The 24,746-nt window shown below is 40.5% G+C and overlaps 1 protein-coding gene across 1 annotated transcript; it reads left to right on the forward strand.

Moving 5' to 3' along the window:
- The first annotated feature begins 1,177 nt into the window (after positions 1 to 1,177).
- On the forward strand, positions 1,178 to 23,362 carry LOC117370605 (rootletin-like). Its single transcript, XM_033966066.2, has 37 exons — positions 1,178 to 1,266; positions 1,603 to 1,726; positions 1,818 to 1,963; positions 2,972 to 3,160; positions 3,232 to 3,315; positions 3,748 to 3,839; positions 3,923 to 4,088; positions 4,187 to 4,293; positions 4,901 to 5,128; positions 5,634 to 5,724; positions 5,797 to 5,883; positions 6,172 to 6,366; positions 6,649 to 6,848; positions 9,999 to 10,181; positions 10,512 to 10,656; positions 10,734 to 10,880; positions 11,327 to 11,557; positions 12,015 to 12,208; positions 12,642 to 12,769; positions 14,030 to 14,199; positions 14,599 to 14,778; positions 15,368 to 15,502; positions 15,579 to 15,722; positions 16,281 to 16,519; positions 17,219 to 17,378; positions 17,475 to 17,642; positions 17,746 to 18,169; positions 18,285 to 18,442; positions 18,517 to 18,637; positions 18,703 to 18,866; positions 19,223 to 19,438; positions 19,515 to 19,739; positions 19,804 to 19,953; positions 20,067 to 20,267; positions 21,331 to 21,462; positions 22,074 to 22,247; positions 22,740 to 23,362. Exons 1-37 carry the CDS (start codon positions 1,201 to 1,203, stop codon positions 22,821 to 22,823), a joined length of 6,048 nt encoding a protein of 2,015 aa, XP_033821957.1. The 5' UTR covers positions 1,178 to 1,200; the 3' UTR covers positions 22,824 to 23,362.
- Positions 23,363 to 24,746: the final 1,384 nt, after the last annotated feature.

Consider the following 24,746-nt stretch of genomic DNA (forward strand, 5'->3'; position numbering starts at 1 on the left):
CGGGATCAGGATTTAAGGTGAGCTCTGAAATGAAGAGGAAGTGCATCATTTCGCTGCGTTTGAGACGATTACCGCTTTCAGTCTATGCGTAAATCTCAGTTCCTTTCTAGCTACTGTATTTTGCGCTGCGACAAAATACAGTTTACGACCTATTCTAGTGAGGACATGTATATCTACCATTTTGCTCCTATATTTGGATATTTGCAGTGAATGATGCTAGGCTAGCACAAGCTTGGTGGACTTCTCCCTTCTCCTCATCCTCTTCCTCCTCCTGCCGCCTACACTCGCTGACGCTGACGGTTTCAAAAGTTGGGCACGTCTTGTTAAGATGCGTAAAACACAGATGCTCGCCCAGCTGCTGATGTTGTGCAGGATTTAATAGATAGAAAAAAGTCCATTCAGAGTTCGTTGATTTGTGGTGCATTATAGGAGCAACAAGTGTGAGTATACTCAACGCAGGAATGCCACTGGTTGGCTGTGTCATATAGTTTTGGTTTGTCAGTAGTCTGGGTGGGTGGGCGTTAGTTAAGACTGGGGGTCTGCGCATCTTTCAGTAACTATGGCAATCAAGCACAACTTAACTCTTGTCTTGTACTCTTGTCTTTTAATCAGATTTATTTACACTTGCATTGCACTGCACAGCCAGGTATAATTGATATAATGTCCACTGTACTAGTACTGCAAAATGCATGAATTAATTATAAATAAATATCCTTTGGACCTCTTTGTCCAAATTGTAATAATAACCTATAAACACATTTCTATAATTTACATTTTACAGTTGTCTACCGGTATAATTCAGCCATAATTAATTACTAAACATAATTTGCTGCAGTAAGCAACAGTTGATCCAGACTTCCTTTCTTACTCCCCCTACTCCCCTTAGTAGCAGTGGTGTGTGTCATCTGTATGTGCAGATAGTAAGAGTGTGAGTGAGGTGGAGGAGGGCTGCGCTTTATAAAACCTGCTAATCCTGCTGCTGTCCTCAATCTGTGCCTTTGTGGGAGCAAAGAGGCAAGCGGCACACTCACGCCCCTTTAACTTTACGCATTCCGACTCCTATGAAGGCCATGGGAACTGAACTTTTTACCAAATTTTCTTTGAATAAGCAAGCGATGCTGTTTTAGAACTTTTGACTACTTGGTTTCACTTGGAGTTAATCCTACTCTCTGGGGGATTTGTCAATCTGCTGGCCTTGCAATGAGCACTAAGGAAAACACGGCTACTCCAGACAGCGACTCTAACAAACTGGAGTCTGTCATTCAGGTAAGCTTTAGGCTACCAGTTAGTCATTTGTGCCAGATATTGCTCATTGGACATCTGCACTTAGGCTTCTGTATGTATGCATTGTGTGCGTAATAGTTTTCATTACGCAGCGCCTGTGGAGTGTCTGCTGTGACACCTGCTCTTGTGGGACATCATAATCACCTAATTACCATCATACTATTGTCGTGTGGTTGTCAGTAGTGATGGGCTTTGGTATTTGTGGGCTAAATGTATTCCATCATAAAGTGATATTTACACATTGCTTAAACCTACCGGTATATATTACAAATACAACCCCAACACATTGTTTTTGTTTGTTTTTTATTTGTGATTCAGAAACTGGAAGAGAGTGTTTTGTCTGAGGAGAAGCTGACTGTGAGAGGCCCTTCACCAGATGCCCTTCTAACAGGTCTTCCGGCCAGAGTCAGAGAGATTGTCACTAAGAACCTCAGCGATAACAGTATATGCACAACTATGTCATATTCGTCCCATTAATCAAAGCATTAATCATAGCATATCTAATAGCTAAATAAATCTGTATTTCCTCCCAGCACTAGGAGCCATGTCTTCAGTTATGTCACTACAGGAGGAGAATCGTGTGCTTCAAGGAGAACTGTCCAAACTTGAGGATCTACTTGCTCATAGCAGAGCCGACCGGGACGAACTTGCCATCAAGTACAGTGCAATCAGTGAGCGGGTGAGCTACAAATCAGAAAATAATTCCACTTAAAGCTATATTTTATGGGTTATTTTGACTATAGAGCAGCATGATTGACATGTCTCTCTGTGGAAATGGTAAAAGCACAGTCACCTTTTACTATTTGACTGTTTTTGTGCTCCGTCTTTGTCTGAGATTTGCTGGTTTCCACGGTGATTTGAAGTGGAATGGAACTGAAGTGAACTGTTGCCATAGCATCTGTTTCCCATGGTGACTGTAAACAGGGGCTTCAGAGGGGGGCTGAGGAAGGCTCTAGTGCATTGCCACTGTAGCTGTCCCACTGGAAGAAATCTGTTGAAATCAATTTTTGTCATTGCTTTTATCTATTACCTTTTACCATTTCACAAATCCACTAATCAATCAATCAATCAACCAATCAATCAGTTAACAAGGTAACACTTGTGCTTAGAAGTTGGATAAAAACACCTCTTAGTACATATAAAGGACTTAAGTTGAGGGGGTAGGTTTATTTTAAGGGTGTACCATATAACTTCTCTGGTGAGGGGTCCAAACCTGCTTGTCATCGTGGAAATTTTATTGCTTAGCCTGCAAAGTCCCACAGTATGGCATTCAACTTATCTATTTTCATTTATTAAACTAGATTCTTTATTGCTCAAAACATACTTTGAAAAACATGCCTTTTTGCTGTGAACAGGCTCGCCTCTCTACAGATCTGGCTTGGTGGAGTCACTTGTTTTGGAGAAAGATAAGTTTAATTCCATTCTGTGGTACATTCTAGGCAAATCAATAACATCTCCATGGATACAAGCAGGTAGGGCAGTGCAATTTAGCAAAAAAAAAAGTTAATATGACAGTTTTGTTGGAGGCATCAATTTTATCATGATTCATGTACACTGTGTATTTTCTATTGCCTTAAAGAGGTAAATAAAGTCATCTACTTCTGAAAGTTCACACTACACTGTGATTGACTGCTGTAAATTCATTGTAATGCTGCATTGTCTCTTAATGTTTCCCTCAAATACACAGCTTGAGCAGACGTTGCGGTTTGACTCCAGTGAAGGGGAGCAGACCTCAGAGTCCAGGAGCCTGGTCCAGCAGAACGTGGATCTGCGCAGACGACTGGACGAGGAACAGGCTTCATACAAACGCAAACTCACCGCCTACCAGGAGGGGCAGCAGAGGCAGGCACAGCTGGTTCAGAAACTACAAGCAAAGGTATGTGTTTATTTATGTATTTATAATGCGCAAAGAAATTAAATGTTACTGGTTTTGTTGTGTCTGTCTAGGTCCTTCAGTACAAAAAGAGGTGTGGGGATCTGGAGCAGGTATTGCAAGAAAAAAACTCTGAACTCGAAAAGTGCAAACTGAGTGTAAGTAATGATAATAGTATAAGTTTACAGTAAAACAAAAACATGCATAGACAGAACTAGTTTAAATAATTGAAAAGTGTTATTAATTAAACAAACATCATGTCACCTGCATGATTCCATCATAAACATAGAGAGCTCAAACCATGCTTTGGAACATTTTCCATAGAAATAGATATGTTTTATGCCATATGGTGGAACATTTTATCCAGCAATAAAATGTCCATGGCAGCTGGCAGGCCCCTCAGTCAGGTTTGTAGAGATGCAAGCCTACTCATAGTAATGATACATGATGTTGTTGTTTTTAAAAAAAAAATCTTTTTAGTGCAATCAAAACATCCATAATGACAATAATGTTTTTATATTAGCCTTTTTTGGCAAAAAAGTTATATGCTGGGACTTATTATATAATAGTTTATTCGATTTACTTTGCAGAATGACAGTGAAACATCAAATGGCCACAATCAAGATGAGTCAAACAACAACTTGGAAGAAGCATTAATCCGTCTAGAGGAAGAACAACAAAGGTGGTGTTGTAAAAAAAAACAAAAAAACACTTCCTGTCCTGTAATGAAAATGCTTTACTCAAAAACATTGTTTTTGTGTTTAGGAGCAGTAGTCTTTCTGCTGTTAATGCCATGCTGAGAGAGCAGCTGGAGCAGGCCAGTTTGGCAAATGAGGCCCTCAGCCAAGATATTCGCAGACTGACTGTGGACTGGACCAAAGCCCGAGAAGAGCTGGAGCAAAGAGAGTCTGACTGGAGGAGAGCGGAGGAGGTATGGGCTATTTTTTTTTAAATGAGACGTCACCTCTTATCTCCACCTTTTATCAAGTCATTTTGTTGTTGTTTTATCAATTGCTTTTTTCTGTTCAGTCTTTCCAAAGTTACTTCAGCAGTGAACACAGTCGGCTGCTCATGTTGTGGAGGCAAGTCGTTTGGTTCAGGAGGCACATCTGTGAAATGAAGACCTTAACTGAAAGGTACTAAACTGTTAAGACTTTGAATATGTATATGAATATCCTTTAGACCAGTGGTTTTCAAACTTTCAAGTACCACTTTTTGGCGTACCACCATCTTAACTCAGACTATATAAGGCCTACATTAAGGGTAAACATTATCTAAAATTAGAAAAAAAAATCTTAAGGTAGTTCTAAATATGTTGTTGTATGTATGTTTAACTCTAAAAAAGGACAGAAAATGTATTTGTATCTAAATAAAGTGCAGTAACCCATGTACTTATTATGTTTGTTTTCATCATCATTTGCCAGAAATAATAAAGTAAACAAAAACATGAGTAGAGGGCAAGGACATGAGAGTCATTCCTTTCAGTAATGCCTAAACTTTAAAGTTGGTATTAACTTACCACCACAGAGTATTGAGTGAATGAGTATTGTAAAGTAACTGTGTGTCTGTAGAAGTGGTGTATACCGAAACATTATTTTTCATTATTATGTGGCCTAGTGAGCCAGCCCTTCATACTTTCATTTCAAATGCAGGAACATGTAATCTTGGCTGGCCAGGCTACAGAGCATTATCATGCCATGGTTTACTTATGATGTTTATTTCTGCCTGATTGTCATCTTTCAGAGACTTGTCAGATATGCGTAATGAGCTGTCACGCGTGTCCCACACGGCCCAGCTATCCTGTGCGGGTCTGTCTGCGTCCCTGATTAGTCAAGAGGGAGGGGCGACCCTGGCTTTAGAGAGAGAGAGGGGACTGAGGCTTCAGATGGAACAGCAGCTCAGAGAGAAGGTCACGAAGACAATGAACCTGCAGACAAGGACTGATGCAGAGAGGAGTGAACTCAACATCAGGTACATGAGCTACACAGTTAATTACATAATTACACCCGATGTCATTGCCTGTCTTTGTGGTTGGTGGGGATGTAACAATATCCAAATCTTACAAACGGGTAAGTCTATGAAACTATAATTTGCTGCCATATTCCAAAGGATTGAGACTGGGAAAACTAAATGGTGGAAAGTGGCAACAGAGCAAATATTTTTGCACATAGGAGATTGTGGCTTAACGTAATATTATTGTCAGACTACAAAATCACAAAATCGTGGTTATTGTTATATCTTTAGTGGTCACGCTGCAGCACATATGTGAGGAATCTGTCCTCTTTGTCAATATCAATTCCTGCTCTGTTAGTTAATTAATGTTTACTACTATGATCAGGGTATGTAATAGTATTATATCAATCTTACTGATAGCCTTTGGGCACGAGCCTGCCTATTGTATGTGTGTATTTTAGTTAAAAATGTTTAAAGTCCATAAAAATACCTATACTTTCTGAAACTGACGGTCATTCATTAGGTTGTCTGAATCTGTCCGAGAGGGAGAGAGGCTCAAGAGTCAAATAGAGGAAAAAGAAAGAGAAATGGCAGCGCTGACCAGAAGACTTGAGGTAACATTAAACTTAATTTACTATAACTCATTCATGAAAATGATCAGTGTAACCTGTTGCACTGTGTCACAGGAGCAGACAGGTTCAGGTGAGACTGAGCAATTGACAATGAGGATACACACTGAAATGCTGGTCGACACACTGAGAGACATCGCTCAGGTATTTATTCATCTGTGTATGTATATATATGCAAAATGTATTATTATTGTGATGTTATGCGATGTTAAACACAATATCCATAACTTTAAGACTGGCCTGGCCAGTTTGTGGAGCCAAACCCTAACAAACAATAGGGTTCAACATTTGTGGAAGCTGCTTTTGTTGCGATCACTTTCTATAAATTAATATGATAATGTCATCATTTCCAATTAAAGACGAGGGCCTGTATAACTCCATGGGAGATTTACTGTTTGGGGAGAATATGATTTAGCCTCCCCTCTCCTCCAGGTCGTACTAACAGATGGGGAGTCCTCCTCAGAAGCTGACCAGGACCCGGGGGCCCCTCTCCTGGCTTTGGTCCACAGACCCTCAGCCTCTCGTCGATCGTCCTCTCCATCCCGTCTCTCCTCTGGAACACTCCTGCCTGAAGGGGTGCTCTGTGCCCTGCGCTCTGCAATCACCGACAGACAACTACAGCTACAGGTGACACTTGTGTACATTTTCTCATTCTGTCAATGTGAACAACACATTATTTTAATGCTAAAGTTTAGGAAAGTCAATATTCAGTTATTTTACAGAAAATATTCAGTTCTAGAATAGACTAAACACTTACCTTGTCCTTGACAAATAACATTCAATACAAATTCAATAAGAAACAATACAACATAATGAAAGATACTATATTGTATATAAAGCATTTAGTCAGATAGTCTTGTCTACAATGAGAAAGGTTTAATGTTTCAAACACTAACTTTGTCTTTGAAGGATTTCCGTGGGCGACTGCAGTCCGCCCAGTCTTCGATTCAGCAGCTACGAAAGCAGCTCTCAGAGTCTGATACAGCTAAAAAAGATCTGGAGCAGAAGAGCCAGGCACTGCAACGAGATCGGGACAGTGCTTGGAAAGAGAGGGAGGCTGTGCAGAGGGAGAGGGACAGAATCAAACAAGAGAGAGACATTTTGGCCAGGTAGGCACTTCAAGAAACATGGGGATTCTCAAAGTTATATTATTCTATTTAGACTCACTTTTTTAATGACTAATGACTGCTAATTAATTTAATGACAATGATTAACAACATGTCACATTTTATAGAATTCAACTCAGATAACGTGGGAGGACCCTAGTTAGTTAGTTAGTTACTTTATTGTCCCCGAGGGGAAATTTGTCTTCACAGTCAAAAACACACAGAGAAAACGCCATACATACATACGATGCCACACAAACACATCACATATATTGGACAAACACAAAGGCAGGTAATTGACATTGTAAAAGTGCATAATGATAATTAGAGTTCCGTAGTCTATAAATTGTTCAAGTTAATAATGGCTGTGGGTATGAGACTATTTTTGAAGCGTGCTTTGTTACATCTGAGAGTCCTGTATCGTCGTCCTGAAGGCAGTAGAGTAAAGTACCGGTGCAGTGGGTGAGTGTGGTCCTGTGTTATTGTCTGTGCTATACGAGTGATGGCTTTAGAGTTTAACTGTGACAGACTGGGAGTAGGGAGACCAATGATTTTTGCTGCTAGGTGGGTTATTTTTGTAAATGAATTACGGTTTTTAACTGTGAGCATGGTAAGAAAACATGGTGAACAGTACAGTAGGACAGGTTGGATGATGCTGGTGTACAGAATAAGCAGTAGATGTGGTGAAACATGGAGTCCTTTTAACTTACGGATAACAGAAAGTCTTTGATTGCGACCCTAGAGGCAAAACTGTACAAAATAGGCCATGGCTTTTCTGGCCAGGGCCACATAACAGAATTTTCTGCTAAGTTTCACTAATTAATGACAATAAGTCAGTGTATAAGTGATTCAAATTCCAATCCAGTAGGACCATAGACTGTGTATATAAATGAACATAGCTAACCTGCTAGCCAGCGTGTGAGCATGGGCTTGTTTATGGCTCCGTCAACACACTTCACTTTACATTGAAAAATTGTTACCCCTATGTCTGTAACTGCTGTAACTTGTCATTTTGGTCTTGAAATGTTTGTATTTACCGGCTCTACATGACCCTGGTGTTTTTATTTGACTCTTTTGTCTGGATATAAACATTAATAACGGACAAATCAGGTGCCTTCTTTCCCTGAGGTCCTTCCCGCTAGCATTAGCAACAGGTTTGATTGAGATTGTTGCTAAGTGCCCGCTCCCTGCTAAACCAGTGATGTGGGCAGGAAGGGGCATTATCTTCCGGATTGGCTCTTTGGTTGCTATGATATTCACAGTTGGTACTGGGCTCCAAACTTTCCCCTGTAATTGCTAGCCTCAATGAGCTTCATTCGACTGTAGCCAAATGCTATAAGTCACACTCACTTAATCTCCTTCTTCATGCAGACTATGGGTTGGACTATGTGTGTAAGATTTTTTAAAATGTTTTTTTTTTGTCTTTGCGCCTCTGCTGGACAACTGTGAAAAAAATATCTCATATCCATAATAACATTTTCTGCATCTTTTCATGCATAGATTTAATCCCCATGTTCAATACAAATCGAATAATGTTGACATTTTAAGTTCACGATAGGAGGAGCTTTAGTGTTCAGTTTTATTACACACCATATTCTATTGTATTCAGGCCTGTGTCGTTCATTTGTAATTCAAATTTGAGCTCTCTAAGCCAGTGCTTGTGGTTATCAGAAGTCATCAAAGAAACAGGAAATGAGTGTGATGAGAATCACAACAAAAATACCGGTAATTAATTTCAATGTCTCTACATGTGGCATACTAAATCTGAGCTCATTTGGACCAAAAACCTAGGAGTGGATAGGTTTTATAAAAATGCAATCAATGTGGTGTCGGAATTTCACTCCAATATTCTTGTTCATCATAGGGCTATGCCTCAGTTAAAGTTTTTGCTTGTCTCGTTGTTCTGTATCTTTGTACCAAAGTTCATGGAGCTCAAAAGTCACTGCCCACTCTCCGGCTCCGAAACAACATTTTTCAAAAATGTAATCTCCTTCCGAAAACCCCCCCAAAAAACTGGTTACTGGTTACTGACTACTATGAAAAAAATACTAATAATAGCATAAACTGTGTCTGAAGTTTGGTCCTTGTTTAGACTTGGGTTTCTTTAATAACAAGGTTCAGGGCATTAAAAAATGCCATCTATTCCATGACGCAAATAACACTCCTGCAGCCATCTAGACACTTAGAGTTGATTCACTTTGCACCTGTAACTGACAAAACTGTCCAACTTCCTCCAAATGAACAACTCCTTTGGTGTTTTCAAGTCAGGTTTTAGACCCCACCACAGCACTGAGACTGCTCTTATCAAGGTGGCAAATGACATCCAACACTGATGCAGGCAAAGTCTCAGTCTTGATCCTGTTAGATCTGAGTGCTGCCTTTGACACTGTTGATCATGGGATCCTCTTACAGAGACTAGAGACTGGTACACCACTAAACTGGTTCAATTCCTATCTAGAAAACAGGGAGTACTTTGTTAAAAGTGGAAAATGTGTCTCAGATAAAAATGTCCCTGACCCGTGGGGTGCCCCAGGGGTCAATCCTGGCACCCCTGTTGTTCAATCTCTACATGCTGCTGTTAGGCCAGTTAATACGCACCAATAATGTGTCCTACCACAACTCTGCAGATGACACTGTCATCACATGTCTCACTGCAGCAGGTGAATATGGACCAGTGGATTCACTCTGCCACTGTATCCAACAGATCAGTGTGTGGATGCAAAACAACTTTCTCCAGCTAAACTTTCTCCAGCTAAACTCATACAAGAAGCTGTGAGACAGGCTTCTACTTTGACAATGTTTAAATCCAGGCTCAAAACAGTTCTGTTTAGCTGCATATGACTGAAAGGTTTTTATTCTGCACATTATGATGATTATTTGTGATTATTTATGTTTTGATTTGTAGTATAATGATTATAATTTCTTTGTTATTCTGTAAAGCACTTTGAATTACCTTGTGTATGAATTTTGCTAAACAAATAAACTTGCCTTTGTCCCAGAGTTAATCCCTGGGTTAGACCTGCTTTTACCTGTTGGTTGTATTTTTGTCTTTGTTTAGTCTAGTATTAGTGTTTAGGTTCTTGTTACTTGTTTTTGAAATATTGTGCTACTTGACTTGTAACCAAAATATAACTGTATTGTGGTTTCCTGTAGTGAAAAGATGAACCTGGAGAAATCCCTACAGTCCACTCTGTCCAATGCACAACTGCTGCAGATGGAATGTGAGAAGCTGCAGTTGTCAGTGGCGACGATGCAACGAGAACGGGACATGGAGAGAGAGGAGAGAGAAGTCGTGGCACTGGAGAGGGACCGCACCCGGACAGAGGCACAGCGCATGTAAGGTGTAACTGCTTGAAAAAAAAAGAAGAAAGGGGGATCCCGTATCCATTTTAACACTATAAAAAAGGAATATACATTAGTTTAAATGATAGAATAGCAATCAATTTGTAAGGGTTCATTTAGATGGATTCACTTGATGGAGCTTTTTCTTAGATCTGTTTTCTTATTTTAGGCTAAAATATCTTGAAAAAAGCGAGAAAGGCCTTGAAACAGGTTAAATGGTCTTACCAGCATCCCGGATTCATTAATAGATCATTTTATGTGATGGCGTGAGTGACAGACAGATGCATAGAACTGTAAATTTGTGTCTGTGTATTTCATGTGCAGACAGAAACAGTGGGAGCAGAGTGAGAATCGTGCCTCAGCCCAGAGAGGTGAGCTATCTGCAGTGAAGGAGACTTGCCAACAAGGTGAGGTAGAAAGGCAACTGCTGGAGCGAGAGAAGGACCAATTTTCCAAGGCTCTTGCTCAAGTAAATAGATAATTTTGTCATATATTTGATGACATTTCACTTTTGGTATATATTTTCAATGCATTTTTTTGTTTTAGGCGGAGAGTCGTAATACAGAGCTGTCCCTGCTGTTAAACAAACTGCAGTCTGAGGAGGCAGCACTCAGGGACTCTTTGACCAAAATGGGAAATTTAAATGAGGGCTTGACCCAGGATAAAGTTGACCTCAACTCCTACATCCTCCAGGCAATACAACCTTACACTCTCACTTGTTTTAATATAGTGCATTTAGACGCAATTGACATTTATTTAATCTTACACAACCAAATTCATTTTCGGTATGGAATAATGCTCTTTGATATTTGTTTGTCATTGATGCACTATTTGAAACAAATGTACATGTTCAAAAACATAGAGTATGGGCTAACATGACATGACTGGAAAATACTAATCTTAATTTGTTTAGTTTTTTATAAATTAGGATTTATTCTGTATATGGCTCACAATAATTTTGCTCAATGTATTGCCAAATAATTTCACAGAAAATAAGAAGCAATGTATTGAAACATCCTGAAACAAGTAAAATAATTTTAACTAGTACACAAATTAAGATTAATGCTCTAAACTGTCTTCCTCTGTGTGTATAACTGGAGACATCTTAATTAAGGCTTCGTCTTTTCTCATTCTTGCAGCTTGAGGAGGAAAAGTCCCTCCTCCACACTCAGAGGCGTGAAGCGGAGCAGGAGAAGTTGACGATCAGAGATGAACTTGTGCGTTTGGAGCAGGGCCGTCTGGAGTTGGACTCTTTGAGGATAACTCTACAACAATCTCTCCACGACACAGAGCTGAGCCGCACTGGGATGGAAGCAGAGCTCCAGAGTCTGCGAGCAGATCGACTAAAACTGCAGGAGAGAGTCACACAGGTAAAGAAGTTAGGAGCTTATGTTTGAAGTTTCTCAAAGTAATAATTATTGATCTAAAATAATTGATGTATTTATCTGAATTTGGACAGTACATATTCAACAATGTATCGGCATGCAATTGAGGGATGTTTCTTCTACAATATTTTATTTAAACATAATCTATACTCAAGAAAATAACTACACTGGTAGACCATGTCAGACTGTACTGATGAATATTTAAATTTTTGATTTAGTAAAACTGGTTACAAAGTGTTGATAAAAGTAAAGGTATAGTTTTTGTAGAAATCTTGACATTTGTATGATTGCTGTTCAGTTTTCATAAAAATAACATACAAATTGAACACACAAATGCGGATCACAATCATATCACAATTAAAGGTTCACCTATAGAGAGTGAATTAAAAGCTATTGCCCTATTACATTATATACAGTTTTAAACCTTGCTTTGTGTTGATAGCTCTGTGGGGAGGTGACATCTCTCAGTTCGGAGTTGAGTTTGGTCAAAGGAGAAGGGCAGAGGAATGAGGTGGCCCTAGAGGAGGCAGGACGGGGGCGGGCTGAACTGGCCCGGGACAAAGCTGCTCTAGTGGTTCAACTGGCAGCGTCTGAAAGAGAAAATACACTACTGTCTGAGGAACTGACAGCATTTAGGTAAGTTCTGTTGATTAGTGGACTGAATTACATTTACTGTTGGTGCTGGCTTAACAGAGTGGTTAGCGTTCAAAGCAAGAAGGTTAGATTACCAAGCCATGTAGTCATTATGTGAGGAGTTCTTCTTGTGTTTGGTGTATTTTTTTTAATATTACAAAAAAAAACAACAACAACATAGTTAACATTATAAATAGAATTAAAGATGAAAAAAAATTTGAAAAAATCTTGCCTTGTTTCCCTAGTGTGACACTTTTGATTTATAGATTTATAATTTTGCTTCCTGGCTGGACATGGGCAGCAGATATTCTATATGGCCAAAACCCATCCAATTTACCCAACAGATATCATTTAAAATGCTTAACACCTATATTTTTTTTTGTAAATAAATGCTTAAATTGTTAGAAAAATGTGTTCCTTTTATGTATTTATGCAGGTCTGAGAGAGAGACTTTGGAGACCAGTCTGTTTGAGGTTCAGCAGCAGCTCGTTCAAATCGAGTCCCTTAATAAGCAATTGGAGACAGAGAACCAAACACTCAGAGTCCGTTCAGAGACTACAGCAGGTGAGTGGACAGTAGGACAAAAGTAGTAAAAGTATCATCTATGAATGCACTGTTAGAAATTATTATATATTTTAATAATATGCCATTTACTTAAAGGTGTACTATGTACCTTTCTGGTGCACGTTATGCCATATGCTTGTGTTTATGGAGATATTATTGCTTGAAATGTTCCACACTATGGCATTCAACTTTTTAGATTAATTAATTACTTACCGGTAATTTAATTACAGGTATTTATTTTGGGTGGTGGTCCCTCTGTTTAAGAAGGGGGACTGGTTCGGGAACCACAGTATCTCATTTCTGCTGTTTGCAGATGATGTTGTAGGCAGGTACTGTGGCAGTTTGCAGCCAAGTGTGAAGCGGCTGGGATGAGAATCAGCGCCAGGGTTCTCGACCGGAAAAAGGTGGCTTGCCCTCTCCGTGTGGGTGGTGGGTCCTTGACTCCAGTGGAGGAGTTCAAGTATCTCGGGGTCTTGTTCAGGAGTGAGAGAAGGATGGAGCTTGACTGTTGTGGTAAAGAAGGAGCTAAGCCGAAAGGCAAAGCTCTTGATTTACCGGCCAATCTACATTCCTATCCTCACCTATGGACAAAATTGCGGATACAAGCGGCCGAAATGAGTTTCCTCCACAGGGTGGCTGATAGGGTGAGGATAGGGTGAGGAGCTCAGTCACACGGGAGGAGCTCAGAGTCGAGCTGCTGCTCCTCCATGTCGAGAGGAGCAGCTAAGGTGGCTTGGGCATCTGTTCAGGATGCCCCCTGGACGCCTCCCTAGGGAGGCATGTCTCACCGGGAGGAGGCCCCAGAGAAGACCCAGGGCACGCTGGAGGGACTATGTCTCTTGGCTGGCCTGGGAAAGCCTTGGGGGTCCCACCGGAGGAGCTGGAGGACGTGTCTGGGGTAAGGGAAGTCTGGAAGTCCCTGCTTACATTGTTGCCTCTGAGACCTGACCCCAGATAAGCAGAAGAAAATGGATGGATCGTATTTATTTTGCTCAAAAACCTATTGAAAAACATGTATTCTTACTGTGAGCCGGATTGCCTCTCCACAAATCTGACCTATATCTTGGCCTGGTGTCCTCACCTGCCTGTGTCCATGCTTATAGAAATGTTTATGTACATTGTCGCTGTATAGTAATAACTAAATAAAAACAATAGATAAGTGTAATGCCATACTGCGGTACATTCTTGGTAAAGATAGAAAAGACAATCCCAAGAAAGGTTACACAGTCTGAATCTTTAACATTTCTTGTTTGTTTCCAGCTGAAGTGAAGCGTGCTCGCTCTGATGGGGAGACTGCTGTGGCTCAATTAGAAAGAGAAAAACAGACTTTGACTCAGGCTTTGAACAGTGTCCAGAACCAAGCCCAACTGGTCCTCCGCAAAACCATTTCCGAACACCAAGAGGAGGTGGAGAGGCTCATCTCGGAGAAGGTGAGCAGTGGGCACTAAGTGGTTTTCACATTGTTGAACCTTTTCCCACAAAGGAGGAAGTAAGTACTGCGGTCACTTTTTAAACTTTTGATAACATAGTTTTGCCAGTATTTTTGTTTTTCCTAGAGAAAACACAGTTTTATTTAAATTCTACATTACTGTCAATGTTCTCCACAGCTCTAGTCCACAAGTTTTTTATTTTTTATTTTTGAGCAAATCAATTAATTAATAATTAATAAATTAATTCATTGTAGTCCTTTGTGAGGCAAGTATAAACCCAATGTGTTATGCTTTAGCCTTAAGTTTTTTTTCCTGGTTTAGTATTGTTTAGATTAGGTACTTGGTGTGAAAAGTTTCAATATGACTGTACTAATAATATTTTTGTCTTTTTTATTCCAGGAAGCATTACGTCATAATCTGTTGATGGATCATGAGGCATCAATGAGGAAACTGAGGCAAGACACAGAGGAGCAGCTGCTTAAAGCCAAGAGTCGAAGAGAGGAACTACAGGAGGAACTGAGAACCCTCCAGCACCATAGGGACCAGAGTCTGCTGCAGGCTGAGACTGACAAACAGCAGGTCAGACATAAGGGCATAAAGGGGGAATTTTATGGAAATATAAAACAAAAATACACAGATGTTGCACCTTATCATTTTTGTTAAGGACCCACAAATTTGCCTTGTTAGTCTTATGACTTCTAGTCATTTCAGCTGACAGGAATCACACCTGTACACTGCTACAAATGTAATACTAATGTGAGAAAATGTTTTCATTGTTTTTGTTTGATGTGGATAGGTACAGTAATTACAGTACTGGTAGTAGGAGTAGTTGTCAAAGCCTCTTACACTGTTATTATACATTCATTCCACACCTGGTGATAAGCTACATCTGTAGCTGCTCCTGTCATGGAGTAAACAGACACAAGTTAGGTTGTCAATCTGTACCACTGCTCATCATATACACGTTCAGCACATTCATATTAGGCAATGTGGGTGAAGTGTCTTGCCTAAGGGCAGAGTGACAGAACCAAGTGGATTGGTGGATGAGTGCTCTAATGCCTGAGCCACTGTTACCCTTAGTAACAGTAGTTGATAGTAGTAGTAGTAGTAGTCTTCATGGAAGTAATAGTTTTATGTAATATGGACCACTCTGTTATGCTGTTCCTAGGCTCTCTCAATTAAGGAAGCAGAGAAAGCAGCTCTGTGTGAGAAAGTCTCTGGCCTACAGACCGAACTGTCCACTGCACTGCTGGAGGTGGAGAAGATGACCAGAGAGGTGTCTCTGTGCAAAGAACAGGAGCAGGTCAGAAAAACAGATAAACTTGTTACTTTATATTATTATTGAGGAGGATATCTAACTTTATGTTGTGCTTCCACAGATCAGAGTCGGAGCTCTGAACACTGAACTGCAGGATCTTCGGTGTCAGCTCGAGGATTCAGCCTCTGCTCATGAACGAGAGCTAAGAGGACTTCAGCGGACGTGCACTGATATCCAGTCCAGGGCCGATCTGGCTTTAAGAGAGGTACAAATTAGGGGGGGTTATGGTTAATTGTTCGATCAGTTTATCACTATTAATCAATTAAAAAACAATACAATTTATAATGATTAAGCTTTAAAAAAGGTAAGCTACTGTGCCATTTTAGAACCTACAGAATAATGGTCAGATAACGTCTTTTTAAAAAAAAGTATTATTATTATTATTATTATTATTATTTAATAATGAAATATTTGACAATGGTTTATGATCATTTTACAAAAAAACTGCTTGGAAATTCTCTGTACACTGGCATCATGCTGTCAGTTAATCATTATCATTTGATACCTTTATAATAAATTAATGTGTGTAGTAAAAATAGTACAAATAAATCATACCATAAAATAAACTGTGATGGCCAGTACTAGTTTAGTTATTTTTAATTACTTTGGTTGATGCTAAAATTTTGAGATTAATTACACATTTTATAACAGTTACAAATGCAAAACTGGGGAATTTCAGTTTGGTGTTTAACTGAAAATTATTGGTTAAGTTTTATCCTGTTTCTGAATGTCTTTTTGTCTATTTCCACATTTCCTTCTTCAGTTGGAGCAGTGCCGGGCCTCTCTCTCAGCCAGTGAAGAGACGAGGGACCAGCTCAGACACGATTTACTGGAGGCGGAGCGTCGTTTGAACCAAACTCAGGATTCAGCTGATAACTTCAGGAGAGAAGTGACAGAGCAGCGCTGCAGCCTCAATGATGTCACCAAAGAGAGAGACACTCTCAGCCAATCAAACACTCTTCTCCGAGAGACTGTGAGGAGTGCAGAGACAGACAAGATCAGGTAAGCACCAGATAACACTTTCCAAAGGTTGGTAATTCAGTCCACGCATTCAGCTTTTTATATGGATGTTATATGTAATTTGTATCAATAAGATTTTAATTATTAAGCTTTTAATTATTAATTGTTTTTATATTTAAGATCTGTCTATTTTACTGTGTGATGAAATGTATGAATGAGCTACATGGACACCTGAATTTCCCTTTTTCTGGGAAAGTATCTATCTATCTTGTGTCCCGTGGCATAACACTTCATATTCATATAATTGCTTTGTCAGTGAGCATTAGGGTAGCTATGATTGAAGAATGAGAGAATAAAACAGATTGAGAGATTTGTCAAGATGTGAAAGTACAAAATATATTTAAGCTGTTAAAAAAAAGTAAGTAAGCATATGGGGCATATAGCCTTCCTTAGAGCATTTACAGTCTATGCTGCGTTGGCTTATGTTATGTTATATTTACCAGGTGGACTAAAAGTCCAATTAAGAAGTGGGCCGATCCTTTTTTTTTTAGCCTAATAAAAACAAATATGTGAGTATCTGTCCTGATATTTTTTATTGACTGGAAATGTGAAACCCTAAACATTTTTAGTAGTTGATATAATTTTTGGGTTTTCAGCAGTGAAGACCTGAGGATTCGCAAACTTGAAAAAGATATTTGAGCTTTTATTATTACAATAAGATACATGGTTTGTATTTATCAGCTTGAGGCGACAGTGTGAGGAGAAGGAGCAGAGGCTGATGGTGTTGGAGGAGAACCTATTGTCCGCGCAGAAGGAGGTGACAGAGCTGCGCAGCTGCCTCCGAGATGTGGAGAGGTCCCGACTGGAGGCTCGGCGAGAGCTACAGGAGCTACGCAGACAGGTGAGGAGGTGTCCTATGTCCATGTGCGGCATATGAAATACACTGAGATATGACATTTGTAATGAACCTTTAACTTTGAATGTTCTTTTGCATTAGCTGAAGGTTTTGGAAGCAGAGAAGGAGCAGAGGAGTAGAGAGGTGGCAGAGCTGCAGACTCGCCTCTCTCTGGAGGAGCAAAGAGAGGAGGAGAAGAGTAGGGAGGTCTTCACTCTGAAACAGAAGCTAATGGATGTAGAGACAACAAGAGACTCTCTGAAAAAAGAAGTGAGTGCCACAAACACTCACTGAACTGTTGCTGTTATGTGCACAGTGTTGTACTGTATTGTCAAGAAAAAGGTAATAACCAGAAACTGTGTTTGTCCTGTAGCTCTCTGTGACACAGAAGCGCCTACTGGACTGTGAGTCGGGGTGGCGCGTCTGTGAGAGGGAGCTGACTGCTCGGCTGCAGGATGCACATGGCTGTGAGAAGAAGCTCCAGGACGAAGCCAAAAACCTGTCTCTCCGCGCTCAGGCAGCCCAGGACGCAGTGGCTCATTCCAGTCTGCAACTGAGCGAGACACAGGGTCGCCTGGCCGCCACAGAGGCTGAACTATCCCGCTCTGAGATCAGCAGGAAGGAGCTGGAGTTCAGACTGAGTAGTCTACAGTCCACACTCACACGTACCTTGGGCATCGGGGCGGGGCGCAGAGGGGGCAGAGGGAGGAGTCCAGGGGGCAGCTCTACTTCACCTACATCTATGTCCCGACACCAGAGCATCTCTCCTCTGCGCTCCACTATTTCTCCACCGAAAGGTAGAGCTATAATGTCCCAGTCAGAGTCAAGTATTTACTTTGTTTTTATCATATACTGTAGAGTGGGTATAAAATACCAGGTAGTACTAATTTGTTTATCCTTGGTTTCTGACAGAAGTGCGCACAAGCACCCCTGACAACACTCTGGGTTCTGGTCCTGTGTCTCCGGAGAGAGCAGACACACCTCTCTCCACCTCAGACCTGGACTCAGACTCACTCAGGAGTGGACTCAGGGACTTCTTGCTGGAGCTGCGAGAGGCTCAGAGAGAGAGGGTGAGGCGAAAGCACAGAATAAACTCAAGTCCCTCATGTCAATGTGTTATTGATATTTTATACAATTTTTTCAGGATGATGTCCGCTCACAGATGAGTGGCCTACAGCGTGAACTGGAAGAACTCAGAGCCCAAAGAGATGCTGCTCAAACACGCCTGGCTCAGACACAGAACAGTTTACAAGAAACCCAGGAAGGTCAGATATTTATTATTATACATCAAAATATGTCCTCTTCTAACGTGTGATGAACCCGACTTTAGTGAAGCGTGTGGTGGATGAGCGCCTGACCTCCACTCAGATGGTGCTGCAGCAGCAGGAGGAGGCTGTGAGGAGAGCAGACAGAGAGAGACGCACTCTGATGGACAAACTGAAGGACTTGGGGCAAGCACTGCAGACCGCTGAAGCAGACAGGAAACAGGTCCAGGTACAACAACAAGCCCTGATCTGACACAGCCATATGGCCCCTCAGCGGAGCAGCACTGTCCTGCAGCCAAGTGTCCCAGAATAAGATAACAACATATGCCACAGGCCCCACCCAGTCCTGCATCTAATCAGGGCTCTACATGACTGTTATGAAGTTTTTCTTAAAATTTTAACACTAAAACCTACAGCCACACTAAGAGACATGGTTTTGGAAGCACTAAGAGACATGGGCTCTATAACGGTCTATAGGCGTCTGTCTACAGTCTGTGTTTATGCAACCTATTTTCTTCTAAACTCTTGTATGTCTGAGCATATATAAATCAAATAGACCCCATCATTGCTTTTCCTGTCTTGTAGGATCAGCTAAACAAACAGCGGGCTGCAGAAATGCGCCTGGAGGGAGAGAGGAGGCACTTGCGGGAAGCACTAGAGGCAGCGGAGGCCCGGGCGACTCGAGTGGAGCTGGGGAGGCGCAGTCTGGAAGGAGAGCTGCAGAGGCTGAGGCTGAGTGTGGGAGATAGAGAAGTCGAGAGCCAACTGGCCCAAGAGAGACATGACGCTCTCATTAAACAGGTGCAGTATGAAACATTCTTCAAGACAGTGAGAAATGTGGAGCAACTACATGGTTTTATTTATTTCCTCTTAATAGGTGGCCGAAGGTGAGGCACGAGTGTCTCAACTGCAAAGAGAGGTCGACCGACTGAGTCAGGCTTTGCTCAGAGCTCAAGAAAGTGAAACTTTGCTCAAAGAGAGAGCTGCGACTCTCAACCTGAATGTGAGCGAGGCCACAGCAGCTCAGAGCAGCTCACAGAGCCGCCTCTCAGCACTGCAGAAGTCACTCTCTGTATCAGAGCTGGAGAGGCAGCAGCTTAAGGTGAGTGAGGAACAGGGGACATGGTGAGGACTAAAGAAGTTCTGATGGTGTTTTGTTTCATCAGGAGCGAATGGATGAAACCAGAGCATCTTTATCTGAAAGCAGGAGAAATGTTGCTGCTCTCAATGAACAAGTGCTAAGCCTGCAAAGTGAATTAAAACACAGTGAGGTCAAACGAGAGGAACTGGAAACTGAGATCAGCCACCTGCAGGAGGTAACGCTTCTACACACCACCATTATCCTAACACATTTGTAATAGACACCACATTCACATGCCCACACTTAATAATAGACACGGAGTCCAGTGAACATTGTCATTCTCCTCAGACTCTCCATCAGTGCTCTATCAGTCTCACCGAGGTCCAGCGGTGTCTAGAGTCATCTCAAAACGAGCGCTCTGCTGTGGAGGAGCGACTGCGCAGCCTCCAGAGGGCTGTGGCCATGTTAGAGACCGAGAAGAAAGACGCCGAGAGGCAAGCTGTGAGGCTGGAGAAGGACAAAAACGCTCTAAGAAACACACTAGACAAAGTAATAATGCATTATTCTTATACAGCACAGATGAAAGACGTTTCGCTGCTCATCCAAGCCGTCAGTTCTGGTCAGATTGTGGGTGGATTCTGCCATATATCTGTCTGAAGGGAAGAGCTAACTACATTGAAACCAACACTGGCGCGAGAGCTCCTCTGGACCCCAGTCTGCTGTACATCTTCATCTCAAAGCCACTAAACACTCCTTTGAAGATAGTTAAGTTCAGATCTTAGCCAGAGAAAAGAAATGGTTTGAGAGGGCAGTTAAAGAAGCTATTTTTGTTAGGAAAGACAATCCTTCCTTAAACAGGAATGGAGGCCTGAGACATAATCTCTCACCGATCTACAACTCTATTCTCAGACCCAAAACAAACAGGAATAAAGAAAGAGAACAATAGGCGGTCATTACAGGTTGAATAGGGCCGTTAAGGCTGAAACTGGAGCCAATAGCTGCTTACAGTTTCAGTGTAGTTAGACCCTCCCATTCAGACAAATATAAGGCCATAAGACCAGCAATCTGACCAGAACTGAAGAAGCGGCTTGTATGAGCAGTGAAACGTCTTAACTCCTACAACAATTTGTCTAGTTGACAGATTTAAATTTCATCTTTGCTATGGATCAGACCCGGACAACTGAGGGATTACGCAGATATTATTCTTATATAGCATTTTTCCAGACGCTCAAAGCCATTTTACAATTTTGTGCATCATTCAGTCACTCCTCACTCAGTGGTGGTAAACTACTATTGTAGTCACAGCTGCCCTGGGTAAGAATGACAGAAGTGAGGCTGCCAATCAGTGCCATCAGCCCCTCTGACCACCACCAACAATCATGCACACACCACAGTCATACTAAACAATGTGGGTTGTGCCTTGCCTAGTATGACACAACGCCACTGTCACTGTGGCACCTGGAATTCCCAGTGTTTCCCCATTTAAGTACTAACCAGGCCCAGCCCTGCTTAGCTTCTGACATCTGACACTCTTCTATAAACATAACATACAACATTGACAGACAATCTCAGTTTGAGATGCCTTCTCAATTTGTTCTAATATCTTATTCAGGTTGAGCGTCAGAAGTTGAAGTCTGAAGAGGGCACCATGCGGCTCTCTGCTGAGAAAAGCCGTCTGGATCGATCACTAAACACGGTCGAACAGGAGCTACAAGAAGCACAGCAACAGATACTAATACTACAGGTAAAAAACTCAAACCATGGTATAAAGTGACATATTTAGTAAAAATAATAACACTGTATTGCACTGTATTGCATATATATATATATATATATATATATATATATATATATATATATATATATATATATATATATATATATAAATAAGGAAAGCAAATACGTCAGCTGCATTACATAAACAAGTTTTCTTTCCCTAAACGAACAAAATTGTAGCTCAAAATAAATTTGTAAAATAAAACAAAAAATTCTCAAGGCCTTATATAGATAGAGCAGCCCATAATACATAATACAAATTTAGTATCATGATATATCGATCTTTTGAAGTTTTAACACACCCCTAGTTCAAAGAAAAGATAAATTCTGTTGGAGTCTAGCCAATAGCTCCAACCAGGTTTACATATATAAATAAAGTCTATCTATGTCTGCCAGTGTCCCTTATAGTCCTTCCTTTTATGGACATTATCACTGCAACCATGAGCCATATGTCGGGGGCCCATACACAAATGTTACAGCATCATGAAATTGAAGCTAGGACCATAGATTTTCCTTTGTCAGATTTAATGCATGTTTCCTTTTTTCTACATAATCCTCTGTTTATCATATGGTGAGCAGACCCAGCTGTCAGATATGGAACAGTCCCATGGCCTTTGTGAGAGCCTGAGCCGTCAGCGAGACGAGGCTCAGCGAGAGACTGAGAGGTTAAAGGTCAATCTAAGGGACGTGGAGCGGAGCCTGGGAATGAGAGAGAGAGCCCACCGGCACAGAGTCAAGGGACTGGAAGAGCAGGTAGAGCTATTTATTATTTACATATTTACTCAGGAAAGTGTCATTTGGAGTATGATATTATGCTAAGAGATTTAAGTTTTGTTTGATGGTTTCATTAGTGAATATAATTTTTCTGATCCATGCAAACTGCAGCTTTTTTATGCATTGTTTGGCTAAATTAGGGCTGTAGGCAAAGAAATTCTTGGTTGACTAAAGACATGTTCTGGGCATCGATCAATTGACGAAAAGAATTGATTGATTTTGTAAGCAATGACAAAAGCTTACAAAATTATGTATACAGAGCAATATGAATAAACTGCAACTTCATAAGTGAAAAGGAAGGTTAAACTGTCCTGTCACTCCCCAAAACTCACACTCTCCATGCTTTCACATTTCTGCAAAATTAATTAGTCCACTAATAAAAAATGACTAATTGTCCAAACAACTGAAGGACTACAGCCCATATGAGAATGCATTGTTCATGTTCAATAAACTTTACTCTCTTTTTCTCAGGTGTCCACTCTGAAGGAGCAGCTGCAGCAAGAGATGAAGCGACGTCATCCCTCACTACAGCCCCCTTTGCTGTCCACTACATAATAAAGGCAGCTTATTCCAATTATTCACTCCAACAATTATACTAAATCCAGGGAAAATGTCCACAGCATAAATGTTGCAGTATTCACTGAAGTCTTATTGTACTGCTTTTTAATACTATGTGTATGTACTGACTGTTACACTGAGCAGAGATGAGAGGCAGCTGGACTCCAGGATAACATCTGCTATTCATCCTGGTTTAACTCTCCCAAACTTCTAACTTTTTATTGTGGAGGAAACCCGAACCTTTGAGGGATCCTCTTTGACTGATTCTGGGCAAAATCTTGGAATGGGAATGACAAAGCCCTAACAGTTGTGTAGTTTCTTGACATTTATATCAACATATAAAAGCACTACTTGTATTTTTATGAAGGAGAATCAAGCACAAACAGCATGTACCTAACTTAAAATGCTCAACCTTCTTTTTAGTATTATTTTTAATAGACTTATATTTTTACAATTTAACCACTATGAAATAATAAGAGGAAATTAAGAGTATTGTATTATGTAAACATGTAAACCATGGGTGTAACGAAATAAACCACTACTGTGTGTAAGCACTGTAACTTATGTCTCTCATTCCAAGATCACACACAAGGGAGGTACGGTAGCAAAGTGGTTAGCACTTTCCAAGAAGTGTCTGCATGTTTCAGTCACCATGTGCGGCATCCAGGCGAATTCTTGACTCTATAGTTCCCCCAGTGGATTAATGAGTGAATGGCTGTGGCTGTCAACATTACAACATCAACAGAGTTAATGTGTATTAATTGTATTTGTGCATTCAGTGCTGATGTGCTGAAGAGCTATCTTGAGCTAGTTTTACACAGTGGTACCTGGCTAGAGATTTTTATTTATTTTTGTATGTTAAGCACAAACAAATGAAATTACTTTCAGATATAAATTATTAAATTATTTTGCCCATTGCAGTTCTAGGATTAAAAATAAAAATGCTAAATAATCCCTTTTATTTGATAAATGTATACACTTGCTAATAATATTTAGTGAGAAACTGTTTCTGTTCTTTGACATGACTTGAATTCATCAGAAGGTTCAGACAAAGTCCTTATTCCTATTGTTTGTGTCACAATGTAATGATGTCACAATCCAATATCTACTTTGCGTTTTCTGGCACATTTGACACCTGACTGAAAAAAGCTGAATGAATGAACTCATATCACCAAGTTGTATTAGAAAAGTGATGTTTTATTTCCAGTCCTTATAGTGACTGTTTCACAAAGCAGTAGTACAGAGGCCTATGACATTTCAAAGATGTATGTATTTGCTAAATGAGCTTTTGGACTAGTTGCTTCAGTCCAGGTGGCTCTGGGACAAGATGTGAGTCACTCACACCTATTTCCCGAAACACATTCCATAATCTGCCTTAAGAAAAATGATGGCTGGATAGTGGTCAGTGCACAGTTGCCATCATTGTAATAACAATCACTGCTATTAAAACATAAAATACACAAATAAAAAGCATTAGGTTAATATTGTACAAAATACCATTGTGCATGTAAAGTCTTCATAGCACCAGTGTGATGGTTTTGTAGCACCAATGATTGTCAGCGGAGTAAATATATTCAATACACACTAGATCTTTGGCAAACATTAATAAAAGAACAAAAGACTCAAATATTGTGAAGAGAATATTAGGGATGTAACAACTTTGGCTATGTGGCTGTGAGCACGGTCACCTCTACATGTTTTTTTTTTTTTTTAACTTGGGAGTGTTGTCGCATGCTTCTCTCCATAGAGACAGATGAGTTTAAGGCCATTGTGTACTCTTTCCAGGTAAAGCAATAATAGCTCCATGAGGACAAGCAGTTGGCACACCCTCCACCAGAAAAGTTACATAGTGCACCTTTACACTTTTAATCTCTTTTTTAAATATGACAATAATGATGATGGCCTTATCAAGATTATTTT

This window comes from Periophthalmus magnuspinnatus, chromosome 5, assembly GCF_009829125.3.
Source record: "Periophthalmus magnuspinnatus isolate fPerMag1 chromosome 5, fPerMag1.2.pri, whole genome shotgun sequence".
NCBI classification, from domain to species: Eukaryota; Metazoa; Chordata; class Actinopteri; order Gobiiformes; family Gobiidae; genus Periophthalmus; species Periophthalmus magnuspinnatus.